The sequence below is a fragment of the Lemur catta genome, chromosome 13 (assembly GCF_020740605.2).
Source record: "Lemur catta isolate mLemCat1 chromosome 13, mLemCat1.pri, whole genome shotgun sequence".
Taxonomy (NCBI): Eukaryota; Metazoa; Chordata; class Mammalia; order Primates; family Lemuridae; genus Lemur; species Lemur catta.
Genome location: NC_059140.1, coordinates 58512699 through 58527743, shown reverse-complemented (window position 1 = coordinate 58527743; position 15045 = coordinate 58512699). Strand labels below are relative to the sequence as shown.

The following is a 15045-nucleotide window of genomic DNA, read 5'->3' as shown; positions in this document are numbered from 1 at the left end:
CCCAGGCTGGTCTCTAACGCCTGGGCTCAAGCAATCCTCCAGCGCTGGCCTCCCAAAGTGCTGGGATTACAGGCATGAGCCGCCACTCCCAGCCTTAGATAACATTTGAAAATTAACCAACGTAATTCACAGTAACATATCAAAAAAATACGTATGTACATCTCAATAAAGGCAGAAAAATCATTTGGTACTGAATGCTTTTCTCCTTATGTTCCAACTAAGGCAAGGAAGTCCATCATCACTATTTATATTGAACACTGTAGTGGATATAATAGCCAGGGACAGGTATAAAGATCACACAGGAAGAAATTAAACCATCTTTATTCAAAGATGACAGACTGTAATCACAGAAATTCCAAAAGAATCTGCAGAGTAGTAGAAATATGGGAACTTAGCAAGATGGCTGAATATAAGGTCAATAAGTAAAAATCAACAGTGTCTATATACTTGCAACTAACAAAACTATAAAAAAAATTAAATGCCATTTAATATTACATAAAAAACACCAAATGCCCAAGAATACATCTAATAAAAGATACGTATGACCTCTGTAGTGCAACCTACAAAACATTGCCAGAAATCAAGGACCACTTAAATAAATGGCAGGGGGGAATGATATTCATAGCTTGAAGGGCTTAATATATGTCAGTTTTCCCCCAAACGGATCCATGGATACAATGCGAGCCTAATAAAAATCCTAGTAGGTTTTTTCAAACTAACAAGCAAATTCTAAAATTTTCAAGGAATACAAAGGACTTAGACTAGCCAAGGGAATCTTGAAGAACAAAATTACAAGACTTTAAGACTTTTTATAAAGTTACATTAATTAAGACAGCGTGGTACTGGCATAACGTTAGACAAACGACTCCGTCTCGCTCGTCCAGCTTCCCGCGCTCCTCCCATCCCTGGAACGTGCTGGAAGCTTCCTCTATCTAATCTGCATAGGTCAAAGGGCGGTGAGAGAGAACCTGACCGAGTAAGTTGGGAAACAAAGCAGCATGAAACAACTTTAGGCCACCTTCGTCCCATCAGCGCCTTCGAATGGGAACGGCTTTTCTTTTCGTTCTCGAAAAGCGACTAGGAAGAAAGCCGGGGATGCGGCATTCTGGGGAACGCAACGGCACGCCAGCGGGCGCCTCCACCCGGGAACCGGAAGGTTCCTTCCTCGCCACCACCTGTAAGGGCAAAGCGACTTCCGGTGAGTCCCAGCCCTTTAGGGTTCCCAGCACAACGATCGCGGGAATCGACGCGCCATTCGGGACTCTGCTCCTGGAAAAGATCGCGCAGCCGCGAGTGACGTCACGAATTACAAAAGCCTTGGCTGCCTGCCGCAGCCATGATGAAAACTAGTGAAAATGGAGCCTGATGTGGCTTGTGTTCTTAACAGACATGAATACACCCCTAATCGCTACACGTTCCTGAAGGATAACAGTATGTTACACAAGTGCTTTTGTGGGGCTACTGCCGAAGGCCCTGTCGGAGTGCTGGCAGGCCGGCGCGCGGTGGAAAAGAGGCGAACGTGTATACCTGAGGCCTCCGTAACCATGGCTGCGAGGGGCGGGGGCTGGGAGCGCTGGTCACGAGATGGAGGGCCGGGCTGGGAGAATCGGTCCTCCACCGTCCCAGCAGGCCCCGCGCCCGCTGCTCGGCTCCCCTGCCCCCAGCCGCACGCTGCGTGGCTGCTCGTTGGCTGCTTAGCACGGAAGCTCGATTGGTGTTTCTCCAGAAGTTTCCCCCTTGGGCGGTGGCGGAGCTGATAACCGCGGTCGTAGCAGCTTCAGCGGCAGCAACTGTGACTAGCGGGGATGGCGGCGGCTGCAGCAGGTACTGCAACAGCCCAGAGGTGCGTGTTTTTTATTCCCTGTGCTGTTTATTTTATCCCCCTTACTTGGTTAGTGAGCCCTGCTGAAGTCGTTGTTTTCCTGGCAGGTTTTTCCAGAGCTGCTCAGATGCTCTGATCGACGAGGATCCCCAGGCGGCGTTAGAGGTGAGAGAGCCCATTTTCTGCCTCCTTCACTCTCCTTAGCGGGAGGGGCTGCTTCGGGTCCTGGCTGACCCCGCCTCTTCCCGGCACTGCGTTCCTGGGACCGGGGTTGCTGTTTTGATTGTGTGTCGGCCCCAACATTGAGCTCCTCGGTCTCTTTTCTGCGTTCTGCAGTGGCCCCTGTCCCCCAGACCCCTGTTTTTGTCCTTTCCACTCCCAGACTCCTGCCTCCCTGCAGGTCCTAAGAAAAACCACTTCCATTTTATTTCCTAGGGGATGCATAGATGGCCCGAAAGGATTTTTTTTTAATGGCAGTTACGACTACAAGAAGAAAATGAAGTGTGGGTTTTTGTTTGTTTGTTTGTTTTGTTTTTTGAGACAGAGGTTCACTCTGTTGCCCGGCCTAGAGTGCCGTGGCGTCAGCCTCGCTCACAGCAACCTCAAACTCCTGGGCTCGAGCAATCCTCCTGCCTCAGCCTCCCGAGTAGCTGGGACTACAGGCATGCGCCACCACGCCTGGATAATTTTTTCTGTATATTTTTTAGTTGTCCATCTAATTTTTTTCTGTTTTTAGTAGAGAAGGGGTCTCGCCCTTGCTCTGACTGGTCTCGAACTCTTGACCTTGAGCAATCCTCCTGCCCCGGCCTCTCAAGAGTGCTGGGATTATGGGCGTGAGCCACCATGCCCGGCCTGAAGTCTGGGTTTGATGAAATTTATTCACTTTATTTGACAGTCATCCTCGCTGTAATGTAACATTGTTATGTATGTTAAGTATGTGTATGAACTCAGTGCAGTGGCACAAAAACCTCTTCCCGTATTTCCCTGAAACTTTCCAGGTGTCTTGTCATTGTTCGTTATTCACTCGTTTATTCTTCAAAAAAAATTTTTGGAGTTGCTGTGTGCAAACACGCTTATTGCTATGGGTTAAAGTTTTATTTATATACTTAACTGATTTAGAAAGCACTTTTCGTACGTGTGCGGTGGAAGACGGACTATAAAGCTGTCTGTAAAAGAACAAGAATTAAATAATAAGAAAGAGACCAAGGTAAAAATACACCATTCTGTGGGTCATAGAATTTAGTCAGAAGTTTCTTGCTTTCAAGCACAGAAAAGAGGAAACTCTTATTATGCTGTCATGGTCTAACATAAGTAAGGTTAGCAATTTGAGGCAAGAGAGCCTTTTTCTTAGCTATGACTTCTAAAAAATTTGCCACAGGGTACTAGAGCCTCTCTCAGAAGATGATATTTGAATGGAGACCTCAAGAAACAAGGGAGTGAGCTTGGAAGCTGTGGAAAACAAGCATTCCAGGCAGAAAGAAAAGCCAGTGCAAAGATCCTGTGGTAGGAATGAGGTTTGCCTGCACAAGGAGCAGCAAAAAGGCCCATTTGATTAGAGTGGAGTGGAAGAGGAGTAGGAGATAAGCTTCTACAGAAAACCAGGGGCTAGGTCACATAAAAGCTCTTAAGCTCTTGGTGTGTTTTTGGATGTGGACACATAGGCCTTCAAATAAGGAGATTGAGTAAGGTTTCTGGGGTCAGTACTGTAATAATGTTATAGGAAGCACTGATAATTTTTCTCCTCAATTCTTTGTCAGATAGCTATTCATTTTCTTTCCCCAGAAGCAAAGGATAGTTTATTAATTCCTACAGTAGCAGAAGCCAGAGTATCAGCATTTTTTTGTTAGTTCCCCAGACCCCACAGGATGACACAAAGGCGGCCAGGTAATACCTGTATATGCAGTGGGTTACATTATATGAGGAGCCCAGGACACAGGGAATCTGAATCTTTTATAATGGGCCTAAGCCTGCCTGATCTTTGCCCCCTTGGGATACATTATCTTTATTTTACTGGATAGCGAACAAACCTTCCCTTGGCTGTAGACAAGGGACACACTATCGCTATCTACCAAGGCTGTTCATTATACAAACATCCTGGAAAAAATTATCCAGAATAAAGGCTTCATTCTCCAGACCAGTACCTCTGTTCAGAAGACAACTGGACACATGAGAGGCCCATGGAGAACTGCCTCCCAGCGTACCCAATCCATAGAAGGTTATGAAAATCCAAGAATGAGGGTGGCCTCACAGAGTTAGGAGCTGGGGGATAGCAGGTGTTTGGGTATCATAACTCTAGGGTGTCACCATTATTGGGTTACAGCCACAATTCACAAATATTTCTGCCTTGCTACCAACTGGGAAATTCTTTTTTTGTTTTCTTTTGTTTTGTATTGTTTCAGTGCAAAACATAATTGGCCCAGAGCATTTTTCTTAAGTCGTATATTGCTGACTGATCTGTGTTTAGACAGCTGTTAATTTTCTGAATCTACATCTGTTATGGTCCTGTTAGGCCCCATGCTTCCTTTGCAAATCGAGTTTACATAAAAGTTGCTTTTATTCTGAATGGTATTTTTGTCAGATGAAAAATAAAAGAAAGGTTGCTTTTTAAAGGATATTAATGTAATAAATTTCATTATTGCTTTCCATCTTGCTTATTTTACTTTAATTTTTTGTTGAGGTATGATATGTGATATAAATAACACAAATTTTAAGGCTACAATTTGATGAGTTTTTACATGTATGTATACCACCCAAATTAAGATAAAGGCTTGTTCACAGGGCTCCTTCGTGCTCCTTCCTAGCCAGTAATTCCCCTTACCCACCAGCTGACTCCTGTTCTGACCACCGTCTCCATCAGTTTTGCTTTTCTTGCAGTCAAGAACAGAAGTATGCAGTAGGTGCTTTGTTGAGTGTAGCTACTCTGGTTTTGCTCTAATTATTATGTGAGTATACAACATATTGTGTGAAGTGATATTTCTTTTTCATTGCCGTGTAATGTTCCATTGTAGAAATACAGCACACTTTATTAGTGAACATTTGGGTTGTTTCTAGTGAATATTCTTACCCATCTTTTTACAACATACGGATGAAAACTGAAATCCAGAGAAATCCAAATGATCTGTCATGGAGATGTATACAGCCAGTTAGAGGCAGAATGGGGGCTGCAGGACACAGGTTTGCTGACTCTTAGTCTAGTGCTATATAACAGTGGTCCTCAAAAGTGTGATCTAAAGACCAGCTACAGTATCAGCTTGTTAGAAATGCAGATTCTCAGGATCCACCAAAGACCTGGAATCAGAAACTCTGGGTGTGGTGAGGATGATCATGATAAGAACCAGCTCTGTTAAGAGGAAATGTTTTTTTTAAACCTTGAGATAACCTCACAAAGATGAACAGGTAAATGTAAATTATTAAATAGTGCCTAATGATAAATAGGGCTGAAACCTTGATTAGGAATGAGTGTGTGTCCCTTTGTATTTTTAAGGGCTCCTTTAACAGTAGCCATTTTGTAATTCAGGTCACGTGATACTATGTTGGTTAAAATGTATATATCTTTATATGAAAACATCCAATTAGGAATAAAGGGGAAACCATTGGTAGCACTTAAGCTGTTTTATATTTTTCATTCAACGGTTTACATTAGTGGCAAAGGCTATAACTGGGAACTAGGAAACTAAAGATAAAAATATAAGATAACTATAATGGGGTTGTGTATAAAGGAGCATAGAATAGAGGCTGACTGGGGGAGTAAAAAAAAAAAACCACAAAACTATGTAGAGGAGGTTGCAATTCAGTAGGGAGAGAAAATGCGTGAATGCGTGAAGTTTGAGAATCTTTTGAGTCCCACTACATATGGTTGCTTAAGAGCCCAGGCTCTGGAGGCAGAGAGTCTTGGGTCCAAATCCTGGTTTGATAACTCTGTATCCTCAGTAGAGTTTCTGTCATCACTGTAGCACAGATTTCCCATCTGTAAAATGGGACCTACCTGAAAGAGTTATGAAGGTAAGTGAGGGACTCTATTATATGCTTAGTACAGTACCTGGCACATGGTAAGAACTCCATAACAAAATAAAAGTTGTTTAGTCTGTTTGAACATAACATGGAAGGAGGCACATTTTGGGGAGATAAAGGCTAAACAAGTAGAGAAAAGCCAAGTCCATCAAAGACATTAAATCCTAGGAGATGCTTTTTAGTTTTATCGTATGATCATGGAGATCTCTGAAGAATTTGGAGAAAAGAAGTGAAATTTTCTGAGTTGCAGAGTGGATTGGAGAAGACAAAGTGATAATGGATAGCAGACACATAGTGGTACAGACCAGGTAAAAGAGGACTGAATCTAGGGCAGTGATTCAGGGCGTAGAGGGGAATTATTTGATGTAAAATGCACTGGCCTTGATGACAGTTGGACCAGGGTGATGGAGTGAGACTATGTCTCTAGAAAAAGAAAAAAAAATTCTTTCAGTAACCACATATCATTGACTTCGCTTTTACCTAGTAGTGTGATTCTCACAAAGCAATGTATTCAGATGCTCTTTGACTTAGGATGGAGTTACATGCCATTGCCCCGGTTAGAGTGCAGTGGCATCATCACAGCTAACTGTAACCTCAAAGTCCTGGACTCAAGCAGTCCTTCTGCCTCAGCCTCCAGAGTAGCTGATACTGTAGGCACACGCCACCACATCAGCTAATTTTTTCTATTTTTGGTAGAGACAGGGTCTCGCTCGCTCTTGTTGAGGCTGGTCTCACGCTCCTGATTTCAAGTGATTATCTAGCTTCAGCTTCCCAGAGTGCTAGGATTAAACAGTGAGCTACCATGCCTGGCCTATTGAAATAATTTTACCTTTTGATAAAACTACCAAATCTCTAGAGTGTGTGGGCAGTGGGCACAGAATCAAAGTGTTCCTGTTTGCCTGCACTTGCCCTTGGTCTCACTAATTGTGTGATCTTTTCTTGCATCATTATTTTTCCAGCTATCACCTATATACTGTGACTGTCCAGGATGGAAAAGTTTTATTCTCTCTGACATTAACGCTTATATCTGGGCTTTGAACAGAATGTTTTAATCTATTAGGGCTGTCTGCTATTGACAGGGTAGGAGTGGGACAGGTAAGCTTGGTTGTGTATTTATTGATTCTGTAAAGCAGAGCTCTGGATTTAACTTCAGGTTTTGTTTTAATTGCACAAGTTCACATTTTCTAGGCGTCTCTAATTGTACATGGTCTTTTGAGTTGTCTCCAAATTAAAAGGAGAATATCTGTGATGGTCAGTGTTTATCAACTAAACTCTTTGAAATAAATGAGGTGTTAATAATTACCATTTATTGAGTTCCTCCTTTAGGCCAGGAACTGCTAAGTGCTTTACAGTAGATAGATACTATATTAAATTGTGTGCTTTTGGGGGAGTGGGGAAGGAGAAGGGGAGATACTAATCCTCTTTCAAGGGAAAGTTCCAAGATTGTTTCATTGTTGTCTTTCCTCCAAATAGCTTATGATAGTAGATTATTTGATTAAAAATAGTTGTAATTATAATTCGATAGCTTTTTAAAAACATTTATTGACACTCAACATGTTTGTATTTGTAGGAGCTGACTAAGGCTTTGGAACAGAAACCAGATGATGCACAATATTATTGTCAAAGAGCTTATTGTCACATTCTTCTTGGAAATTACTGTGGTAACTTTTTTTACATAGTGTATTATCTCCTCTTAAGTTGTTTATGAACTTTACACAAGACAAAATTCATCAAATAAAAGTAGAGGTTATCTTTGAGGATTTTTGAATTGTTCATACGAGGTAAAGTAGCTGAAGTGTGACAAAAATTATGTTAAACAATACCCACTTAAATTTTATGGGTGTCTCTTCTTCAATGGGTGGAGAATTTATACAGATTTTGTTCTTAATTATTGGGTATGCTAGTAAAGAATCACATTACATTTACTGTTTCACAGAACATTTCAGTGAAATGGTTTCGTTAGCATTTTTTAATAAAAAGGAATATTTCTGTGTTATGTAACTTGAAAAATTATTCTGATCAAGAATCTGGGTAGGGAAAAACGCAATACCTTGAGTCACAATACATAAATGATGTTAATGAGAAAAGAACTTTGTGACACATGAAGAGCTTTAAGAAGGAAGCTAAATATTAGGCTGAGAGGAAGGTAGAAGAGTATTATTTATTGGAATTATATCTTGGATTAGCTTGTCCTAATTTACTAAAAAAACCATTTGGCCTTTCCATCAACTTGAAAACTTAAAAATCAGATTCAAATTTTGTGTGTAGTATTTGCTAGGATTTCTAAATAACTGCCAAAAAAACCCCATCTTTTTCTGTGCAGATGCTGTCGCTGATACAAAGAAATCTCTTGAACTCAATCCAAATAATTCTACTGCTATGCTGAGAAAAGGGTATGCAATAATTACTCTTCTTATTGCGCTTGGATTATAGATAGTAGGTGTTGAAATTGTTGAATGAGTCCATTGAAAGCTTTATATAAGTGGTAAAATTCTATATTTATACATTTTATAGCTGAGATATGATTGCATTTTAAATATAACTTACAGTTCTATTATTATGTTAACCACGGTATGTGATAGGAGATCTATAGTTAGTGTGTTTTAAAATAGTGATAATTGAAGTAACTGCAAGGTATAGATGAAACTGATAGATTTCATATCCCTTTTTTATTCATCATTTGGAATTTACTGTATTTAACTGACTAAAGAACATCCTATTTCTCAACCAAGCTGGCTAGGCTACATTTAATGCCTATATCTGTTTGCTTTGTATTCCAGCTTGTTTCGTTAAGTGTGACTTTATTCCTTAAGAAACTTCTTTAGGCCAGGCGTGAATGGGATCCTAGCACTCAGGGAGGCTGAGGCAGAGGATGGCATGAGCTCAGGAGTTTGGAACCAGCCTGAGCAAGAGCAAGACCCAGTCTCCAAAAAAATAGAAAAATTAGCCGGGTGTGGTGGCACGTGCCTATGGTCCTAGCTACTCAGCAGGCTAGGGCAGGATTGCTTTTGCCCAGGACTTTGAGGTTTCAGTGAGCTGTGATGGGATCATTTCACTCCAGCCTGGGCAACAGAGGGAAACCCTGTCTCAAAAAAACAAACAAACAAAAAACTTCTTTAATTCCTTCATATAATTATATTTTGGAGAAAGCAAGTATGTACAATTAAAATCAAATTTCTTCTGCAGTCCCCAAATTGAATTTTAATGGGGATTGTACTAGATGTTACAGCATTTTAGAGATTCTCTTGGCTTACTAACATTTAAATAAAATAATTTTTTTCTTTTAACAACAGAAAATCCTAAGACTTTTATTTAGAAAGAAAGTGATTTTTCATGATCTTATGTGTACTAATTTATTTTTAATGTGCTCACGCAGGATATGTGAATACCATGAAAAAAACTATGCTGCTGCTCTAAAAACTTTTACAGAAGGACAAAAATTATATAGTAAGTATTAGAACTATACTTAATCTATGTCTTAAATTCTGTAGCTGAATTTTGTTAATCTCAAGATACTTGTAGGAACCCACTTTTTTCTTGTTGTAATGACATATTGATTTGCAGAATTTGAGATCACTTAAAATTGATTAAATTTGCCCTTTTTTTGCGGCATTTAAATCACAACTTTGCCATTAGGAGCTAAAAACTGTATAAACACTGTAATGTGCTCTAGCTTTATGTTTTTTTTTAATGGAGAAGTGAAAATTTAATTTGCTTTCTTGTTCAGAAGTCTGTTCATTTTAAGTATTCAGATTGCTGAGGTGGAAAGTCTTATAAAAAAGTCTTATGGAGAAGTGAAGTGTAAGTTTAGGTAAAAATTATGAGCGGGAACAGAAGAAACATGGAGCTTTGAGAGTATTGTGTTGTTAATGTCATCTTTTTGAGAGGAATATGTGAAAATTATAGTAATATGGATATTTAGACATATAGAAATTGTGAGATTTAAGTACTTAAAAATTTGCAAAAGGCTGGGTGCAGTGGCTCACACCTGTAATCCCAGCACTTGGGAGGCTGAGGTGGGAGGATTGCTTGAGGCCAGGAATTTGAGACCATCCTGGGCAATACAGAAAGACCCCATTTCTACAAAAATAAAAAAATTAGTTGGGCATGGTGACGTGCACTTGCAGTCCTAGTTGCTCAGAAGGCTGAGGTGGAAGGACAGCTTGATCCCCAGGAGTTTGAGGCTGCAGTGAGCTGTGATTGCACCAGTGCACTTCAGTCTGGGCAACAGAGTGAAATTCTATCACTAAGTAAAATAAAATAAAAATCTTCAAAATATTAGAAGAGGTTGTGAGTAACCCCGTACAAAAATTGTAGATGGGACGTGGCCGCTCACGCCTGTAATCCCAGCACTTTGGGAGGCCAAGGCAGGAGGATCACATGAGGCCAGGAGTTTGAGACCTACCTGAGCAACATAGCGAGACTTTGTCTCTACAAAAAAATTTTAAAACTAGCTGGGGATGATGACGCATCCCTGTAGTCCCATCTGTTGACGATGCTGAGACAATTCTAAGAGTTGAAGGTTGCAGTGAGTTATGATCACACCACTGCACTCTAGCCTACGCGACAGAGCGGATCGTTGCCTCTGGGGGGAAAAAAAAAGTTGTGAACTTCATAATCCTGATTTTATTTTCATTTTATTTTTATGATAGGGTGTTATGATTCTCTAAGGCAGTAGTTCTTAACTGGGAATGATTTTACTTCCCAGGAGACTTTGACAATGTCTGAAGAGATTTTTGATTATCATTACTGATGGATGGGAGATTTGCTACTGACACCTAGTGAGTAGAGGTCAGGAATGCTACTAAACATCCTGTAATGCACAGGACAGTCCCCCATAGCAAAAATATATCTGGTTCAAAACCCTGCTTTATGGTATTGGTTTTTTTTGTTATTGGTGGGGTTTTTTTGAGACAGTCTTACCCTGTCACCCTGGGTGAGTGCAGTGGTATCATCATAGCTTGCTGCAACCTCAGTCTCCCGGGCTCAGGGGATCTTCCTGTTTCAGCCTCCTGAGTAGCTGGGACTACAGGCACATGCCACGATGCCTGGCTAATTTTTCTATTTTTAGTAGAGACGGGTCATGCTCTTGTTCAGGCTGATCTTACACTCCTGAGCTCAAGCAGTCCTCCCACCTCAGCCTCCCAGAGTGCTAGGATTACCGGTGTGAGCCATTGTGCCCGGCCCGTATCGTATATTAAATTGTAAAAAATTTGTGCTGCTTTGAATGTTTGCTTTTCTGCTGTATACCTACTCAAAGGAAAGGATTTTAGGCCCGACTACGCAAATGCAAGCTACAAATTAGGAAGGAAGAGATCTGGGCAATAGGCTTCTCAAACTTTCTTATACCAAATTTAGTACATGAATAATGTGGCTATTTAGTTAACAACACAGCATATATGCAGTCTTAGCAGATTCTAAAAAGTCTCTTTATGTCATGCCTTGATACATATTTGAAAACCTTGAAGAGATGTGAGTCATTCCATCCTCAACATTTCTAAACCCTATTCCTTAGCTTTTAAGAGCAACAGAAAGTTCCTGCCTCAGGTCCTTCCTTGAGTAGTATCTTAATATCATGCCATTGAAATTTATGCTAGATTTATTTCAGAACTGTCCTTCTGAAGAAAGCCTCTTTGGTAAAATTGCTATTGAGGATATTTAATGTAAAAACAAATTTATCTTTAAATTTAATTCCAGGAAAAATTTAGGTTAAACTGTTAGGCTTCCATTCTTATCAGACAAAGTGAAACATTAACGCAGAATATTACCATTTTCCCCCTTTTGTATGGTAGGAAGCTTGGTTTTATTCACTGATTATTTGAATAATAGGGTATTCAAGTCTAGGATTTTGATATAGTAGTTCACCACTAGAATGAAGTGTGAGAGTATATTTAAATTTTTAATTAAGGCCTATATAGTTGAATTTCTTTATAAATCAGAAAATTTTGTTTTAATTATTCTACTTTTCAGATTAATTTTGCCTGCAGTTAGTTTGAATTAGTCAACTCTTTTTTTTTTTTTTTTTTTTTGAGGCAGAGTCCCGCTCTGTCACCCTGTCTAGAGTGCTGTGGCATCAGCCTAGCTCACACCAACCTAAAACTCCTGGGCTCAAACAATCCTTCTGCCTCAGCCTCCCAAGTAGCTGGGATTACAGGCATGCACCACCATGCCCAGCTAATTTTTTCTATATGTTTTTAGTTGTCCAGCTAATTTCTTTTTATTTTTTAGTAGAGACAAGATCTCGCTCTTGCTCAGGCTGGTCTAGAACTCCTGACCTCAAGCAATCCTCCCGCCTCAGCCTCTCAGAGTGCTAGGATTACAGGCGTGAGCTAGCCCGCCCGGCCTAGTCAACTCTTTTATTTAGAGCACTTTTACTTGTTTTTTTTTAAAGAAACAGTGTTTTGCTATATATTGCTCAGACTGGAGTGCTGTGCACGATCACAGCTCACTGTAATCTTGAGGTCCTGGGCTTAGCCTCCTGAGTAGCTAGGACTACAGGTGTGTACCACCACACCCAGCCAATTTTTAGTTTTTTTGTGTAGACCAATTCTCGCTGTGTTGCTCAGGCTGGTTTTAAATCCCTGTGATCCTTCTGCCTGAGCCTTCCAAAGTGCTGGGATTACAGGTATGAGCCATGACGCCTGGCCCTATTTTTCTTAATGTAAATTACTATGCATTGTGACTGTTTAGATGTAATCATCGTTCTGGGTCTTGAGAAGTGAATAATATGTCCATGTGTACATATTTGCATTGCTGTCTGATGATGAAATATACAGTTCATCATCTGTAGTCTCTTGCCTTTCATGTAACTTGGAGATACAGCAAAACTTCACAAAATACAAAGATGCTTCTTGCTGTTGGTAGAAAAGATATGGTAACAAGTAAAGCCTTTGAGAGAATAGTAGACAAAATAGATAGCTGGATTGAAGAGTGAGCTGGGGCCAGGAAGGGCTTCTGGACCTCATCTCAGCTGCCAGTTACCAGACCTCCTTCCTACCCTGATGACATACAGGGAATCTGAATCAGGTCTGATTTTTGTTGTATGAGAGGAAGCTCCTTTAAGAACAGGGGGTATAATCCTAGTACTTTGGGAGGCTGAGGCAGGAGGAAGATTGCTTGAGGTCAGGAATTTGAGACCAGCCTGAGCAAGAGCAAGATCCTGTCTCTACAAAAAATAGAAAAATTAGCCAGGTATATTGGTGCATGCCTGTAATCCCAGCTACTTGGGAGGCTTAGGTAGGAGGATCACTTAAGCCCAGGAATTTGAGGTTGCAGTGAGCTATGATAATGCCACTGTACTCTAGCCGAGGCGATAGAGCGAGACCCTGTCTCAAAAAAAAAAAAATCCAAAAAATAGGAAGATGGGCAGAAATGTAGATTATCTAGGAAACTAGTAAGGTTGAAACTAATTTTAAAAAAGACTTTTTTTCCCAGGAAAAACAACTAAATCTTGAACCTATTAGAATATTTATAGCTATAACAGAGGTGTTGTAAGCTCTATCAGGATAGTTGTTTTTGTCTGTTTTTTTCACTGAATCCCCAGTGCCTAGGACAGTGCTTGGAACATAGTTGGTATTCAGTAAGTATTTGTTGAATGAATGTGTTAAATTGTGCATATGAGTGATGTTACAGTCAGTTTTTTCTCTATAGGTACAGATGCTGATTTCGATGTCTGGATTAAAAGGTGTCAAGAAGCTCGGAATGGTATGTAGATTCCCATGTTCTTTAAAAAGAAGTGAACGTTTGAAATTTTTTGGTTTAAACAAATTTGTTTTTAACTTTATAATTTATGATTTAGGTAGTACATGTTCCCTTAGATATGGATTTCCAAAGATGTATTAATTTTTGCCTAGTTTCTTATGTTTAAAAGGAGATTTGGATGGATTTGCTTGCATATTACTAGTAAGAAATTACTAAGGAGCCTAAAATTATTCCAGGATGCAAAATTCAACCACTTTCCTTTAGTTGAAAGTTAGGAGAATTGGCTAGCTTAATCAGTACATTTGAGCCATAGAAATCATGTATTGTAACTTTGTCTATAAATGTACTCTTATCTGAAAATGCTTCGTTTTTTGTTTTAATAGGATCAGAATCTGAGGTGGTAAGTCCAAAGTTTTTATCCTTCATGTTCTTACTTAATTTTATTAAATTTCAAGTACCAAATATATTTGAGATGGGACTTGGGTTAAGCTATCTCTCAGTTAAATATTATGCAATTCCATTTAAATACTAGTTCTTTTAGTAACTGAAATAAAATACTTTTTGTAAAATAAATATAGAAGTTTATAGTTGTGAAAGTTATTAGGCTATTTTAATGAATTTAGTGTGGTTCAAGTTGATATGTTACATTTTAGTATAGTCAGGATAATTATTTCTTTTTCTTACTAAAAAGTCATCACATTTATTTAGGTTAAACAGTTGGAATCACTTGTAGGACTTTTCTGGTAGGGTAAGACACAGTAGTTAAGTAAAATTGGAAATATTTACCTCCAGTTCAGTGGTTATGTTTGTTGTTTTGGGCATGAAGATCTTCAGGTCTTTTTAGTTACTAAAAATTATGGTGGAGTTATAAAAGTGGTTTTTATTTTTTTGATCAACTTAGGTTTATATAATAGCACAGGTAAAATATGGCTAATACCTTTTTAGCAGCAGTTGTCTGTGTTTTTTTAGATTAAACAAATATGAAAGGTTACTTTTTTTGCTTTTAATTATTATGGGTACATAATAGTTGTATATCTTTATAGGGTACATGGTGATGTTTTGATACAGGCATACAATGTGAATTAATCAAATCAGGATAATTGAGGTATCCACCACTTCAGGCATTTATCATTTTGTTGAGCCTAAGAAATATTGATTTATAGAAATGCCCCATATATTCTTAGAGACAGATATAATTTCAGAAGTCTTGGAAGGCTTTGCCCTTAAAGGAGTATGTAAACGTGTTAGTTCGCGTATCAAAAGGTGCCTGGCCTCAGGAGGGCCTGTGGCTCTCACCTGTTTTGAAAGACAAAGCAGGTCTTGCCTAGAGCCATGGGATGCCAGAGCTGATCAACAAAGACAGGCCACCGATGAGAGCTGATCATAAGATATGCTGCCAGAGCCCAGACGGAACCATGCGGTTAAAGTAAATAGCATAAGAGACAGCTCATGTTTGACTTCTGAAATCTCTGTTCTAATACACACAATAACCAAAGCCAAGATGTCTCTGT

At 39.6% G+C, this 15045-nt stretch overlaps 1 protein-coding gene across 1 annotated transcript in view; it reads left to right on the top strand.

Annotated features, from left to right (window-relative positions):
• The first annotated feature begins 1582 nt into the window (after nt 1–1582).
• Nucleotides 1583–15045, top strand: part of SUGT1 (SGT1 homolog, MIS12 kinetochore complex assembly cochaperone) — a 38345-nt gene continuing 24882 nt past the window's right edge. The window contains exons 1-7 of the mRNA XM_045566791.1: nt 1583–1843; nt 1930–1987; nt 7404–7494; nt 8157–8226; nt 9210–9280; nt 13484–13537; nt 13918–13934. Of these exons, the coding sequence (XP_045422747.1) occupies nt 1806–1843; nt 1930–1987; nt 7404–7494; nt 8157–8226; nt 9210–9280; nt 13484–13537; nt 13918–13934 (399 nt within the window). The 5' untranslated portion in view covers nt 1583–1805. The remainder of the gene's footprint in view (nt 1844–1929; nt 1988–7403; nt 7495–8156; nt 8227–9209; nt 9281–13483; nt 13538–13917; nt 13935–15045) is intronic.